This window comes from Equus caballus, chromosome 23, assembly GCF_041296265.1.
Source record: "Equus caballus isolate H_3958 breed thoroughbred chromosome 23, TB-T2T, whole genome shotgun sequence".
Lineage (NCBI taxonomy): Eukaryota > Metazoa > Chordata > Mammalia > Perissodactyla > Equidae > Equus > Equus caballus.
The window spans coordinates 27862407-27879496 of NC_091706.1; the positions used below are offsets into that span (position 1 = coordinate 27862407).

The 17090-nt window shown below is 40.1% G+C and overlaps 1 protein-coding gene across 8 annotated transcripts in view; it reads left to right on the forward strand.

Annotated features, from left to right (window-relative positions):
- The window catches only part of PRUNE2 (prune homolog 2 with BCH domain), a 242592-nt gene that overhangs the window by 70952 nt on the left and 154550 nt on the right, over positions 1 to 17090 (forward strand). For all 8 annotated transcript variants that reach the window (XR_011431624.1, XM_070248871.1, XM_023627184.2 and 5 more), the window contains one exon: positions 698 to 792. Coding sequence is in view for 7 of the 8 variants with exons in the window: in XM_070248871.1 (XP_070104972.1) it covers positions 698 to 792 (95 nt within the window). In the remaining variant the exon portion in view is untranslated. The remainder of the gene's footprint in view (positions 1 to 697; positions 793 to 17090) is intronic.

Genomic DNA, 17090 nt, shown 5'->3' on the forward strand with positions numbered 1-17090 from the left:
TATACTAGAAAACATGGGGCTCACCTAAATGCATCCTGAAAGCAAATTTTGGCCTTGTTTGGTGAATTTGGCTAGGTTGCATGGTTGTGCTAGTTTTTCTTCACTTTCCCCCCTCCTCTCATTCCTTTCTCTGCCCTTGTCTGCTCTGGGCCTCCGGAGGCTGCCCTCTGAGTATTTAATCTTCTAGGCTCCCTTGAAGATTACTGGCTTCTGCTTGTGTTTGATCACTGGGAAGAGTTAGCAGTATGTAAGGACATGGAGATTGAGGGGAGGAGAACAGAGAGGCCGTAGTATTTCTTCCCTGCTCCCTTCCAGCTTTGGCCCTAAGTCTCTGGCAGCCCCTCTTCGACAGTTCCACATTTCTATTTCCTTCCCTTGTCCCTTTGCTGGTTTCTGGATGCCTCACCACCTTTGATTCATTTTCTCAGACCCACCCAGAGCTCTGTAAATGTCCTGCCATTAAAAAACTTTCTTTTGCATCATGAGGGGTGAATTCTGTTTCCTGCTGGGATCCTAATTGATGCAGATATTGTCACTAATGTAATTTGTGCCTTAAAATGTGTGTGTTTGTTATGGATAAAAGCGATATTGGAGGGAAAAATATTGAAATTAACAGATGAATTCTTTAAATAATCCCTTGATATTACCAAAAAAAGTTCCCCCAAATATAACATTGCTTTTTTCCTCTCATCCGCAGGTTTAAGTATTGAACAGACAATGCTAAAGGATCTAAAGAAACTGTCAGATGGAGAAATCAAAGTGGCCATTAGTACCATGAACGTGACCCTCCAGGTAAGGATGAGAACTCTGTCAGCAATGATAGATTTTACACAGTTGCAGTCTGAGCAACTGGAATATAGCTCTCTCTACCACATACGTCAGTGTTAGTCTTTTGCTGTGAATGCTTCTTTGTGATATATTTGACTAGGAATGCAGGTTCTTATTTTGGGTGAAAACAGTATGCTAAGTCAATGAAAAATGCCAAACCTAAATTCCCAAGATGAGTGCTGTTTCATTCGTCTCAGTAAAACAAAATCTAAAATTCAAACACTCATGCGTGTGTGTGTGTATATGTATAGTCTGTTCGATGGCAATGATTATATATATGATTAGATTTGCTTCCTTTTTTTTGTGTACCACCCCTCATTGTCCACAGAACTTTTCTAAGAAAACAAGTTGTCGTTTGGCCCTTGTAAGCTATCTGGATGCAGGTCATTTTGGTAATCAATGGTGACAACTCAGTTATTAGTAAGATCCTCCCCCTAATCTGTTAAATGAAGAACTCAGAGTGAATGTTACTCTTGTCTTTGTGTGTTTCCTTAGTAAATTATCTTTTTTCTACTTCGGGGGTATTCAATGACTTGTATGTTAATCTTAATTAACCTAACTAATGGGAATTATAGTTTACAGAAGCACATTTGTGCTGTACAGAAGTCTGGGTATTTCTTTACTGTTATATTGCCTTGATCGAGCCATCTGCCTTTAACTGAGGCACTGAGCTCTCAAGTCAAGTTTATGGAGATAAAAAATGCTGTATAGGAATCTGTCTTTTGGTTTTTAGAATTGTATGTTACTATTCTTTTTTTTTTTCTCATGATGATGGTGACTATATCAATGTGTATATTTCTAGGGAATAGCGGGCATGCAGAAGGGTGTCCACACCTCAGAAAACCCAATAGCAAACCGGGTGCTTTTTTCTGTGATTTCTTTGTAAAATTTATTCCCAGCGGATTGGCATCATAATTCAGTTCATAGATCCATATGAGTACCAGGAGGCAGACTGTTATCACTAAAGCTAATCACATTTGGTGGTTATATATTGCATCATAGCTCACAGGGCACGTTCTCATTGTGGGTAGAAACTCAGCAGTTTCTATAGACTTTCAAATTGATAAATGCTCCATAGAAGTAGATGTTGATGTGGCTCAGTAGAAGGAACACGTGCAATTTGGGATGTAGTAACTAGATAATCACCTTCAATTAGAAATCTGCTTTGCATCTAGAAATCCAAGGAGAACATGGATCCTGCAAGGGTCAGTAGCTCTGAGAATCATTTCTCCTACTTTCAGCCTTAGGGTTTTCTTTCTCTTTCCCCTCTCCGCTGTCTCCCCTCATTTAATGTCATCTTATTAGGATTTAAATGCCTTGTTTGGAATTCCTTTCTAAATTAACATAGAGCATCTTGTAATTGCTTAGGGAACTGTCTATAGTTAGCAAATTATTTTAAGGCTATTATTATTATAGATTTACCATAGCTTTAATGTACCTTCATTTATATTATAGGGGTATACAAATGGCTTTGTCAGATATGTTAAACTGTAAATATTTATCAAGCTAAATAAGTGATAAAAATGATCATCTTAATCTTGACAGTAATTTACACAGAGGTCCAGTAATTAATCAGGTGGCTGAGTACATCTCTAGAATTGCTGTATGATCTTCTGGGAGAAGCGAGGACATTTGTAATATAAAGAAGGGTACACAGATTAAACCAATCAGCCGAGTGAGAGCTTTTCATTGTACATAATGGGGGTATTAAAAATGACTAAGAAATAGAGAAGGAACTCAGTAACATTCCATATCTTCTTTGAAAGAGGAAGTGCACATTATTTATTCAGTCTGTCAATTGGAAACATCCCCAAGTTAAGGCAGAGTGTGGTTTTCTCCATAGATCATTCTGTGATACAGTGGTGTTTTCCCAATCCCTACTCGTATTTGCTTATATTTCAGTGTTTCTTTCTCATTCCATTCCATTAAAATAATGACGGAATCGCCACAATCTTATTTTGTGTTTCAGAACAGCTGTTTAATTGCCCTTTAAATCTAAATAGATTCTCAAAGAAATGTTCTTATTTCCTCTGACTTTCTAAATCTCACTTGTCCTCCAAAGCGTGGTCAAGATCTAGCTAATTCATGATGACTCGTATAAATTCTCCATTTTTTATAACCATCCTCTGAATGCTTGTGAAATTTAGTCTAAATGGACTTAGGACTTAAATACATACTGTATCTTCCATTTATTTTGAACTTATTTTGTCTATTTAATCATGGTTAGGCAGTATTTTAAGTTAATTGAGGGGGATGATGGTATCTTTGACTTTTATCTCCTGTTATAATTTCCTGGGGCAGTTCTGAGTACATAGTGAATGCATGATACATACGAATACTTGGTACATATTGGTGTCTGCAATTTATCCCTTTGACATCTGATTTTTATTTCCTTTTGAATTTAAAGAAACAGCTAGGAAAGCAAAGCCTCCTAGCTGTGCATCCAAGGCAACCTACTTTGTTTCCTTCCAGTCAGTTTCTTGTGGATAACTATGGCTGAAGGCTGAGGTGGCCCACATATTTATAGATAGTACTGCTTATCCAGCTGTCCAAAAATGGATGGGCCAGCTTTGCAAAATAGTTAGCTGTTGTCACTGGAAGGAATCAACTGGAGGTTCTGTGGCATGTCAGGGAAATGGGAGAAAGGATTCCTTCCATTTTCAACAGTCCTTTGCAATGCTGCAATTCCACAGTCATGTGTGTCGTGACCTTTATTTGCCTGATGATCCAATTAATTTTCTTAGGTGAAAATATTGAGAAAATTAGAAGAATTTGTCTCTTTGCAACATCTACAGCATGTTCTTTAGAGGGAACCACTGGTTTGGGAGGTAGATACCACTGCCTTTGACAGATGGGTTAACTGTGTCCCTCTATGTTATAAGGAGAAAGCTACTAAACCCTTTGTCTCTCATTTTTGTTGATATATCACAAATGGCGGTTGTAATCCAATTAAGGATATAGAAGTTTTCTGAAAGGTCTACCAAAAAAAGCAAATAATTATAGTAATACTGAGTTTCAATGCTTTGCTCAATATATGACGTCAGAATGAATGTGACTTTGAGGAGCAGGGGATAAGAAATAGCCTTATCAGAAGCGTGGCCAGAGGGGTAGCCCTTCTTACAGAGGACCCGGGAGCTAGGACCATGGAAAAGACACTGAAGGCCCATTTCACACGGCCTCCGGATTATTCTGAATCTGAATATAGCACACATCCTGTGTGGTCTACTCACCACATATTGGAATCCACTTCATTGGTTATCATTGTACCTGATCCTTTGTGCTCTTTTTATTGCTTGCGAATTTGATTATCAGGGGAGAAACACAAGTTCTTTTAAATTCACGCATAATTGATATACAATAGCCTGTTAGTTTCAGGGGTACCTCATAGTGATTCCATATTTATATACATTATGAGTTGATCACTGTGATAAGTCCAGTTATCATCTGTCACCATACAAAGTTATTACAATGTTATTGACTGTATTTCTTATGCTGCATATTATATCCACATGACATTAATTTTGTAACTGGACATTTCTACCTCTTAACCCCCCTCATCTATTTCATCCACCCCAACTCCTCCCCCTCGGATAACCACCAGTTTGTTTCCTGTATCTGTGAGTCTGTTTCTGTTTTGTTTGTTTGTTTTGATTTTTAGATTCCACATGTGAGTGAAATCACACAGTGTTTGTCTTTCTCTTTCTGACTTCTTTCACTTAGCGTAATACCCTCTAGGTCCATCTGTGTTGTCACAAATGGCAAGATTTTGTTCTTTTTTATGGCTGAGTAATATTCCATTGTACATAGAAACACACATGGTTTTGATCCTGTTCCAATCCTTCATTTTAGTGGTGGAACCAGTAGAGAGGAAGAAAAGTTGCCAAAAACAAAATTCATGTTAAAAACTAAAAAGTCTAAAAATTAAAAATAATAAAGCCTTAATCAGATAAAATAAAGAAGAGGATTTATGGATATCAAAGCACGTACTTAACTAGAACAAACTTTGCCTTTATTCTTTTGCCAGCAGAATGGAGTGATGATTATATATCTTGGGCATAGTTTGCTCCCTAATAAAGCAGTATATTGAGATGTTAAGAGGAAGGGACAAATCTTTCCATTCTAATGAGGTACCACCAAGCCACTGAGGTTGCTCATGGCAGTACACATTAATAGTTCCCTTGCTAACACCAAATATTATTACACCTCCTTTAAGCATCTCCCAAAAGGCTGTAAGTCATTAGCATCTTTCCTCAGGAAGAACAATGATCAGGCACTGACTTGATCACCTTTTATGATGATCAAGAGCATTATGATTTTTTCTTGCATATAATTTACTGTATCAGTTTGCTGCCTTAACAAAGTACCACAAACTGAGTGACTTAACGGAAATTTATTATTTCACAATTCTGGAGGCTAGAAGTCCAAGATTCTGAGGGCTGTGAGAGAAAACCTTTTCTGTGCCTCTTGCCTAGCTTCTGGTGCTTTGCTGGCGATCTTTGGCATTCCTTGGCTTGTGTAGATGCATCACCTTGATCTCTGCCTTCGTTTTCACATTATCTTCCCTCTATGCGTGTTTCTGTGTCCAAATTTCCCTTTCTATATAGACACTAGTCATTTTGGATTAGGGCCCAGCCTAATGACTTCATCTTAACTATTATTTCTGCAACAACCTTATTTCCAAATAAGGTCACATTCTGAGGTGCTGGAGGTTAGGACTTCAACATTTAAATTTTTGGGGGGACGCAGTTCAACCCATAACATATTCTATTCATAAAAGTAGTCATTTTCCAGACAATTTAAAAGAATAAAACTTATGCTAAGACTGTCTGAATGGACCTGTTTCCTGCTAAGCGCATTTCATCTGTCGCTCCCACATGTTTTTATTTCAAATCAATTTCCTTTAAAAGAGGAACAGTGGGGATTTTCAACTCTTTAAATTTTGTCTGCCTTATTTGGAGCTGGAGTCCGAGGGAATTGTTCAGGCCTGTTTTCTCTCTGGGCCTCTGCTGTGCAGTCAGCCTGGGGCCTCCTCAGAGCTAGACACTCTGCTATTTGAAACCTGGCATCCAGCACATTCTGGGAAGGTGACTCAGACCGCTGACTCATTCTGCCCTGCGCAGAGCTTACCAGCTAAGCTGCACCTTAGAACACTGCAGAGGGAAAAATACCAACATTTTCCCTTAGCATTCAGACAGAGCACAGACCGGAATGAATTCCCAAGATGACCATTAAACCCTTCGCTAACAAAAATGAACATGTACTCAGGCTGCAGCAAAGCGTCACTGAACTGTTGTAACCGGTGATTTGAGACTTAGCAAACCAGTCTGAAATCGAGTTTATCAATTTTAAGCAGCAAATATGATTTCTCATTGTTTGAGCTTGGAGTTTCTTGGGGTTCAGGATGAAAGTACCTCTAGAGTATTTACCCACCTTATTTTGTCGTAGAACGCAGAGTAATATTTTGGGGGAGCATATGTTATTTTTGGTTAGCATGTTCTTCAAAATGCTAAACCCCTACACTAACGGTGATTTTTCAAAGCCATGTGCGCAACCAATGGAAATATATGCAACCTCTCCTCCAGGTTCTAAATCATAAGTGCCTCTGTTTCCTTTTGGGTCCAGGTCTGCCAACTCCTCCTTGCTAAGAATGAGTTAACATTGGATGATAAGTGCTCACTGTGTACCAGACAGTAAAGCAAGGACTTGCAAGCATTGTCTTATTTAATTATCCCAGCAACCCCATGAGATAGAGGTGCTATGATTACTCCAGTATTGATTAAGTAGCCATAGCAGCTGGAACAGATAAACCCCCAATTTCAGACACTCAACACAGAACTTGTTCATTTTTTGCTCATCCAGTTTAATATTCCTGGTTGGGTGGCTGTGGGTGATTCAGAGACCATCTTTAATACATGGCTCCCAAGGTTGCCTGGCGACATCTCCATCCTATCTGCCAAGAAGGAGAGGAGCTTGGAGGGCCAAAGGTGGGATGTTTTTATGGATCTGGTTCAGATGTAGCATCCATCGCTTCTGCTCACATTTCATTGGCTCAGTCACATGGTCGCATCTAACTGCAGGGAGGCTGAGAAATGTAGCTATGTGCCCTAGAAGAAGAACCAATTTGAAGAATAATTAGCCAGTCTCTGCCACAATCTCGATCTTGGAGGTGAGGAAATTGGAATCTAGAAAGGTTAAATCATTTGTCTAATGTAGAGTCGGGACCAAAATCAGTGCCCTCCTGCTCCAGCACTGTGTTCACTGCTTGGGATGTGGCATCTGTGGGCAAGACTAGAGTTTGAGCCCACTTAAGGGTTCACTAGTAAGTCATCAGGTGTCCATCATTGCCCCAAATTCCAGGAGTCAGACGCTTAGATAGAAATCCTTAAACAATTCTTGCTGGACTCGTTTTTCCTACTCTTGCTACCAAGGCTGTTCCTCTTTAACTTTGTATCTTTGCTTCTTTTAAAAGTGATTTTAATTTTTGATCTATAAACACCACCTGACTTCTAAGTATTTGTAGTGAATGTAATTATTGATCCCTCGTATAGAGGAGATTTGTCAAAAATAAGTCAAAGAGAGCCAGCCCTGATGGCCTAGTCAGTAAAGTGTGGTACTCTCACCACTTTGGTGGCCTGAGTTCGTTTCGTGGTCATGGAACCAAACCACCTGTCTGTCAGTTGCTGTGCTGTGGCAGCGGCTCACATAGAAGAACTAGAAGGACGTACAACTAGGATATATAACCATGCACTGGGCATTTGGGGAGGGAAAAGAAAATAAAGTTAGATTAAAAAACTATATAGGACACACCACGTAGGAAGGAAAGAAGTGTGATTTTTTTTCTCAGCTTGCCTCTAGAATTCAAGGACGTGGGTCTTCTGGTTTACCTTGCTGTGATAGAACTTTCTCAAATCTGTGTTCAAAATAGAGAGCACCCAATGAGTGAAAAATTTTAATGGTAGAGATTTTTATTGAAGTGAAACAATATTTCTTTTGAGCCCTATCGTAATTCCAAATAACAAAACTCTGACTAGTTGCAGTGTGAGGAATTCTCAATTCATGTCTGGCTGAAGAGTCCAAAGGGGTTTAAAGCAAATGACAGACATGATTAGGTGACTTTCATTGTGTGAATTTAACGATCAGTGTGTGTCAGACAACCGAAGTGTGAATTACAATTTGAAACTAATTTAGAGCTAATAATTCATAACTTCTTGAGGACAAAGACAGGAAGAAAAAGGGAAACATGGAACCGGGAAAGTAGACTTGCATTCCTACTGAAGCTCTGAGCAGTTTTTGGTAATGAGACATAACCGAAATGAGAGACTCAAAAGTCCCTGTTTAAAGAATGGTTTATCATCTCAGCAGCAACAGCACTTTGTCTGTGAAAAACAAATGTGCTAAGCTGAAGCTTACAGTATTTAGAATTCTTATAATTTGTGTGTAGGGAATTCCTTCAGATGGCTAAAAATATTTCAGAGACACCAAATAAGGTCTGCAAAACTGGCCTATCTGGAAATGCCTTATAAGGGAGTTCCTGTTTCACATCTACCACCAAACTCAAATAGGAGGCAACTGGATGTTTCATTGACAACTTTTCTGTTTCATCCATTGGCCAATTTCAAATAGACTTAAATGATTCTCAAAACCTAGCCCATCTAGCCACACTTCTATATAAATGGCCATTTATACAGAATACCTCAATACAGCTTTTCCAGCTATCTTTTTGGAGCAGGAACAAGATACACAGTGATCCCAAGTTTAGAGATCATAAGGTTATTCATTATGTCTTGTGCTTTCTTTGGCACAGGTTAGGGCCCTGGACCTCTCTCCTTCTCCCTAAAACCCTGATAAAAATGCATTCATGGGGAGGTGAGGGGAAAGAAGGAATGTACAGAAAACACAAAGCCTGCACCAGGCATAAACTCTCCTCAGGGCCCAGAAATCCCCACTGGCTGCCCCGGGCAACCGTGCAGTGGCAATGAGATAATGAGATCAGAAGAGATGAGCACATGGCCTCATCAAGAGGCTGCAGGAAATTTATGTGATGCTAGCCTCAAAAATGGCCATTTGGCTTGGTGCAGAAGGGAAGAAAGCTGTGGGAGGAGCTGCATGCTCTTCCAGGAAGGCCAAATGTGGTTGATTGGTAGTGAAAGAAGAGGGTAGAGTCAGTGTTCGATTTCATGGCATTTTACTTGCTGCATCTCTGGTGGAGAAGGGCTTTGTGTAGTTCAGATTTATATGCAAACATGGATGTGTATTATTCACTACTGTTCCCCTTTTCATTACGTCTCCCTCGCCAAGATACCTGTGCATTTGCTTTTGTACCAAGGGCATGGAGCAAAACAGGGCTGCACTATCCTAACCTAGGATTCCTGAAGTCATGATGTGTCGGGTCCAATTGGCTGCCCGCTCTCTGCCTCCTCATCAAAATAAAATGGTGTTACAGTTTTCTACTGCTATGTAGCAAGCCATCCCAGAACTTAGAGGCTTAAAAGAACCTATTGTTATCTCTCATATTTCTATGGGTTTATTGGGTTCAGCTGTGCAGTTCTTGTTCCGAGTTTCTCATGCAGTTGCTGTCAGATGGTGGTCAACTGTGAGCTCATTTGGGACTGTCACGTGGCATGGGCTTCTCACAGCATGACACTTAGATTCCAAGAAAGAGCCACAAGAGCGAGCGAGCTTTCTAAGGGACTTGGGTGGAAGCTGCAGTTCTTGTGACAAACTTTAAATGTCTTAGGATGTCACTTCCAACATATTATATTGTTCATGTAAATCCCTAAGGCCAGCCTAGACTGATGATAAGAAGAATTAGCAGTGGTGTTCTGGTAAATGTTTAACACTGGACTTTTTTTAAAAAAAAAACCACAAATATATTCACATATTGCTGATATAAAGGATACATACGATGTATGGCACACAATTTGCAAATAATATACTCTTTATTGTAAATTCTATACAACCAATTCTCACGGAATTAATTCACTTTTGTGCAACTCTTGCACTGCCATTGATGAACGAGTATAGTTCCAACCAGAATGTAGTTGGTATTTTTGTTTTCCTTGACAAGAAAGTGAAACAGCAAAAACTTTTGTCTGAACTTCATCTGTTTGTCAACAACATGATGACTTCTTTGTTAAATTAAAGAATAGTTTTCAAATACTGAAGATCATGTCCTCAGAGTTTTTTTGTGCTATTCACAATGTGATGGCTAGAGACACAACACACTTTTAAGGTTAACCAGAGTTATTAAATTTTTTTCCCTTCTTTCTTTAGACTAGAAAAATTTTTTCTTTAAAGGACCAGATAGTAAATATTTTAGACTTTGTGGTCCAAGAGGTAAAATCAAGGATTTTATGTAGAAACTTAAATAACAACTATTGGAAAGCGTTTAGCTCACGGGCCATACAGAAACAGGCAGTGGGGTGAATTTGGCCTGTGGACCATAGGTTGCGAACAGCTGCTCTAGACAATGAATAAAATGACAAACAAACTTTGATTTGTAGTATTTCCCAATTTTCATAGTGTACATACTCTTACTATGGCCAGTTTCAAGGCACCAATGTGATATCATCAAAACAGGATTGCAAATAATTGATGACACTGTATTATGTAATTTGCTTAGAGAGTAGATGAGAATTTCACACAGAAAAAAAGAAAAGGAGAAAAGGTCATCATCACATTGTATACTTTAAATATATTGCAATTTTATTTGTAAAAAAAAGAACAGATTGGGAAGAGATGTGCAGAAGCGTATCATTATATAGCATTTCCACCAGACAGATGCAACAGATATAAATAACCTCATAATTAGGAAGTGATGAGTTTGAGAATTTTTGACTTTTATTTTTAATGTAATTTATTTATGGTGAAATATATACTTTAATTTCTATAGTGGCTGTGTTTAATTTGCAAATGATGAGTTTGCAGATTTCCTGAAAATCTTACAATCATTTCTCACCAACCTGTACAAGACGACTCCAGCACCCCACTGGGAATTTGACCCCAATTCTTTTTTTTTCCCCCCTGGGAAGGATTTGCTGTGAGCCAACATCTGTTGCTAATCTTCCTCTCTTTTTTGTTCCCTAAAACCCCAGTATATGGTTGTATATTTTAGTTGTAGGTCCTTCTAGTTCTTCAGTGTGAGCCAGCAGTACAGCATGGCTACTGACAGACAAGTGGTGTGGTTCCACAACCAGAACTGACCATGGGCTGCCAAAGCAGAGTGTGCTGAACTTTTAACCACTGGGCCATCAGGGCTGGCTCTTGACCCCAATTCTCTCTCTCTCTCTCTCTCTTTTCTTTTATTGCAGTAACATTGGATTATAACATTATATAGCTTTCAGATGTACATCATAATATATTTCGAATTCTGTGTAGATTACATCGTGTTCACCACCCAAAAACTAATTGTAGTCCATCACCACACACGTGCACCTAATCCCCCTTTTTGCCCTCCCCCTCCCCCTTGACCCCAATTCTTTTTTTTTTTAAAGATTGGCACCTGAGTTAACAACTGTTGTCAGTCTTTTTTTTTTCCTTTCTGCTTTTTCTCCCCAAATCCCCCCAGTACATAGTTGTATATTATAGTTGTGGGTCCTTCTAGTTGTGGCACATGGGACACCGCCTCAGCGTGACATGATGAGTGATACCATGTCCGTGCCCAGGATCTGAACCCGTAAAACCCTGGGCCGCCGCAGCCGAGTGCGAGAACTTAACCACTCGACCACGGGGCTGGCCCCTCGACCACAATTCTTGATGTGAGGAGGAGCATGTGCATTTAGGGAGGGAAGGAATTGAAGGTAGCCATTTGGGAGACTGTTTGCCAAAGACAGAATTGCTTCTGGTATCCAAGACTGTGTCATTATGTCCCAGACATCCTTCTATAAATCAAGGAAAAGTAGAACCATAATTTATGATTCTTAATTTACTTATCTGGTTTCATGCGCTTAGGTCAATGGTATCATATTTCTGACAGTTAACAATCTTAGTTTAGATTGAGTAGTCAGGCCCACCCTGCAGCTAGAGACAACTTGTGTATAGTACCGAACAGCACTGAATAATTAATCTTTAGGATCTTTGCTGTGCGGACACAAAACATCACAGCCACTCCTGCCTCTGCTCATCAGTCACCATGCATGCTGGGGACTCAGGCTCTTGCCCTGGAAGCCTTGTCTTCCCCACTCTGCTCTCTTCTGCCCAGCTAGCGTACTACTCTCCAGTAGTGCATCTTGCATTACCACTCTCTTCTGGAGCTTCAGCCATCACGGGCTGTACTAGTAAGTTCTGATAATACTCTTTGGACCACATTTTCCGTATGAGTTTTATCACTTCCCGTCTTTCCTTTCTGGAGTAGGCTTCGCACAGCTTTTCCCTTTTCCATACGTGCACCTGTGCCTTTTCAGAAACCCTCCTCCATTTTTCACTGCCAGTTCTCCTGCCTGAGTATTACCACACTTCCTTCCAGTAACTTCATAATGCATATTTGTAATTAAAAAGCCAATAAAAGTCTTTCCACATGTCGTCAAAATGCCTAAGGCTCTCCATTTAGCTGTGGTATTTCCGGTACCTCTGTCACTTTATTTGGCGACTTCTTTAAGTTCCCAGTCACTTTTGGGGAATCAGGCAGATTATCAGAAGTCATTTTGAATAAATTCATGTATTGCTGCAGCCTATATAAATAAAAATTGTGCATTTCTAGACCTTCAAAACAGGCAATTCTGTTTTACAGAAACCCTTTAGTCGGAGAGGTAAGCTGACCCTTTCCTCGTGAAGGGAGTGGAGCGTAATGCACACCTTCCTGAGAACGGAGCTCCGTGACATTGGCTAAATCCAACACCTCTCTTACAATTGGCCTTAAATAAATGTTGGTATTTGGAAAGCTAACAGGTAGACTTTGGTTCTAGTCATTTTAATCATCCCGTAAGATGACAAAGAAACCAGAAAACAGCCCTTAAGTTAATTCATTCTCAACTTTAGCACTGCTGAGGGAATTAACAAATAGCGTTTCACAAAATATATCTGTGACAATTTGAACTTTCTTCCTAGGACAGTATCTGATTCTCTTCTGCATCTTTCTCTATGAGAAGGGAAACCCTCAGGACATAGCGGTATGCTAGGATGACTGCTCTTTCACTCTGTAAATACATTTTTTGTGTACTATAATGTCATTTTGATGGTTTAATTTCTGGAAGGATTTGGCTAATTACATTTTTAGGAATGTACTCAGACCAGTTTTAGCTGCCTGGCGTTACTTTTAATAGCAGCTGTTGCGTACTTTTTCTCTCATTTATTTTCTCTCTCTCCTGCTTTCAGAGTTATCTTACTGATTTGGAGACCTGACCCTGGTTTAAATTAGTGTGTCTGTAACACTCCTGTGAATCACGTGCAATATTTTAATGGTTAATTACTACATTGTATCAACTTGTCATAGAAAAGCAGGCTGTGAAACTAAAGGAAAAATTGTTCCCTTATCTTCTGACAAAAGAAACCTCTACAAAAGAGAAACAGTGCAGTGCGAGCGTGTTAGCGCGCCCCCTTTCCCATCCATGTAGGTAGATGCTGAAACGGTTCCCTAAGTAACAGGGAGTCTTTTTTAGTACACACTGAAATGAAGTAAATTTATACCTGTTAGCCAGTGGCAATTCAGAGGAATAAGAAGACTCAAACAAAGGAATCATTTAGGATAGTTACTTTCTAGAATAGACATCCTTTTTGTTCCTTAATCAACAGTGATTACTAAGGTTGGCTGTGCTGAGTCTGTTGGAGAAGAGCTGGTTATTATAGGTCAGTGGTGTCGCCTAGTGGTAGAAAAGGAAAACAGATAAAGTGTAGAACTAGAATCTGGTAATTTATTGTCTTCTTTTATTCCTTCAAAAGTGTAATATGGGGGCAGGCCCCAGGGCTGAGTGGTTAAGTTCGCGCCTTCCTCTTCAGCAGCCCAGGGTTTCGCTGGTTCAGATCCTGGGTGCGGACATGGCACCGCTTGTCAGGCCATGCTGAGGCAGTGTCCCACATGCCACAATTAGAAGGACCCATAAGTAGAATATACAACTATGTACCAGGGGGCTCTGGGGAGAAAAAGCAGGAAAAAAAAAAAGTAATATAATGCTATTATATTTGTAGAATGGCAATACCAGTCAATACTTGGAATAATTCAAATTTAAAAAGTATATAATAGTAGCCGACATTCATTGACTGTTTGTTATGCACCATATATTTTATTTTTATTTTCTCATTGAATGTCTATAGCTACCCTTTAAAATACGTCTATTATTATTTCCATTGTGTAAATGAACTGTAAAAGGCTCTTCTAGAAGAGATAGTTCTTAAGTATTTGTGGCTATGTTTTGCCTTCCACTGTTTCAGATTGGCATTATTTGCATGATACCATTATGAAATCTAATTTTCAGTTTTTTACAAATGCTCATGCCAAACACACCCGCACATGACTTTCCATTGTTCTGGCCTTTAAGAGTGCTTTTTAGCCCAAACCAAAGGTGAAGCAGTCATTTTGCACCTACCTGCCCGTAGAGCCCAAACAGTGAGGCTCCCAGCCTACACTGTAGTCACTAACATCACCAGCTTAGCCTACTGCCCATCAGATTGGCTCGTGTGTCTTTGGCACACCAGAGTGAAGAGGAGGGCTTCAATGCATGCACTCATTTCATTCACGTACTTAGTCATTAACATAGTCATTTGTCAGCAAACATTTATTGAGCAGCTACTAGGTACCTGAAATATAGACTAGATACTGCAGTACAATGGTTTCGGTCCTCCCTAAGCTTGGTAACTCCTAAGTCTTGGTAATTCTAATTGGCTTTAATGGGCCAATATATTATACCAGAATTTCTGACTCAGCTCTGGGGTGGGGGTCCAAGAATTTGTATTTCTAGTAAGTTCCCTGGGATGCTGATGCTGCTGGCCCAGAGACCACACTTTGAGTGCTATTGGCTTAGAGCCATTTGGTTCAGGACCCAGCTTTTGGACGCATATAGACAGATACTGAGGAAAAGTACCTACTATATTCCCAGCACTATGACAGGTGCTTTATATTAGTTGTCTTTTAAAGTCCTGATGCCTTCCTTATGATGTAGGCAGTTATTATATCTATCTTTCAGGTGGTAAAACTGAGACTCAGAGGGAAAATAAACATCTGATTGCAAAATCCTTATTCTTTCCCCATTGTTCTATGTTGGGTCACAGAAGAATAAGGTAGTTATTACCATTGATAATTACCTAGTCTGTATTTTTCTGGGACTGCCTTATGGAATTAGTTGGCTGTGGACACAATTCAGGTATGAGAGATAAGAAAGTCTGGAGTTTCCCCCAAAATTTAGTGTCTTCAAAGAACAATAATTTAGTATTTCTCACAATCGTACTGGTCTTGCCTGAGCTCACTCATGTGGCTGCAATCAGCTGGTGGCTCTGCAGGGGTGGTTGACCTAGGGTGGCCTCACTCACGTGGGTGGAGCCTCCACTGGGAAGGTTGGAATGAATGGTTGGATGGCTGAGCCTCTCTCTCCATGTGGTCTTTCATCCCAGGCTTCTTGAGAGCAGAAGCCTTCCAAGATGCTGGAAGCAAGAATTTTGGGGGCTCACAAGTCCCACAACATCATGTCACATTTTATTGGTCAAACAAGTCATGGAACTAGCCCAAAGAGTGAGAAAAGATACTCCACCTCCAGATGGGAGGAGCGGGAAATGATTTGTGGCCATGTAAAATCCACCAGAAACTCCAAACAGGGCTGTCTCTTTGTTATCTAATTTCTTATGTATTTGTAACTTTTTCGTGGTTTTAGTTGTCTTGGATTTTATTCAGATGAAGACCTTATCAGATGTTCTTAAGCACATTAGAAGAGTCACATTACCAGTGAGCACTGGGAGAAAACAGTGGTGAAATGAAGTTCTTTCTTTTTGACTGATCCAACTGATAAATCTTGCCTCCTGGGATGGGACCAGGGCTCCAGGGTTTCAATGTTATTCTCTTTGTAGGATTAAAGGTCTCCAGTAATAGAGAAGTTTTTATGAACTGTTTTAGAAATGTTCATAAAGATTTACTTTGAATTTACAAGAATTCTCAGTAATAGGAAATTATAGAGAACAAAAAGTCACCTGAATGATCAGGTTAGAAGTGTTCATTCACAATTTTTAAGGAATAGGAAACTGGGAAAATTCATATTTGTGTGTGGTATAATATAGTTTGAATTATGATGTTTGTGCCTCTCAAGGTAATGCATTTGTCATGAGATAGTATCAGGCCCAGCAGAAACAGATGGCCCATTCAATTGGGATAATTTAAAGAAAGTCAAGTGAGGTGAACCATTTTATTAGGTGAAGGCAGAGTGAGGGATACTGCAAGGAAGAGAATGGCATCCCAGGAGTTACCATGTGAAGCCTGGAAGGAAAGGGAAAGGAGAAGTTTCCAGAATTTGGAAGGAGAAGGTTGAAAATAGAGGGCCACCTCGAGAAGATCCATTGGTCAAGGAATGGCCAAGTCCAAGGTGACCCAAACAAAAGGAAATGGAAGAATAAACAGTCTGCCCTCACTCTCTTTCCTTCCCAGCAACTGTTGGGGCTTCCATCAGCTGAAACCAACAGGAAACCAGAGGCTAGGAGAGACTATGGATGTTGTCCCTAAAGTCATGGTGCTGTGGCAGAGAGCAGGGTTGGGGAGGCTGGAGACTGGTTATGTAGGGACAAAATGAAAACAACTTGCAGAGAAATGTTCAATGAGAAGGTTCAGCTGAAGCACTCAGGCAGTACATACCTCTTCCCAAAGTGGTGTGTGAGACCAGGATACAAAATTTTCAAGAGACGTAGATGAAACCTGGTTACACTGCTTTTAAACCTCTCACCATCTTTGAGGGAATAAAAGGATTGAAATTTGGAAATAGAAAGAGGAGCCATTTTAAGACGTGTGCATCCCATGTGATTAAGGATGAGGGAGCATCATTCCCTCACCTCAAGCCTGGGCAATGGGTTCTGAAAGGCCCACTCAGAGAGACTCATTTGTGCCCCTTTCAGTTTGGGGGGCACAGTGGGTATGTGCTTCACTCCTGTTTGGAAAATCTAAAGGGCAAGAAATGTGCTGACTGGCTGCATTGGCAGTGGGGCACAGAATGGGTGTCTGCATGGCGTAGCCTTCACCCAGAGAAAATTGTCAGAGTCATGGATGCAGGAATATTTATGACAGGCCAGATCTGGGCCATGTGTGAGAGAGAGCCAGCATGTGGTTTTTGTAGATCCTGCCCAAGGAGGCTGAC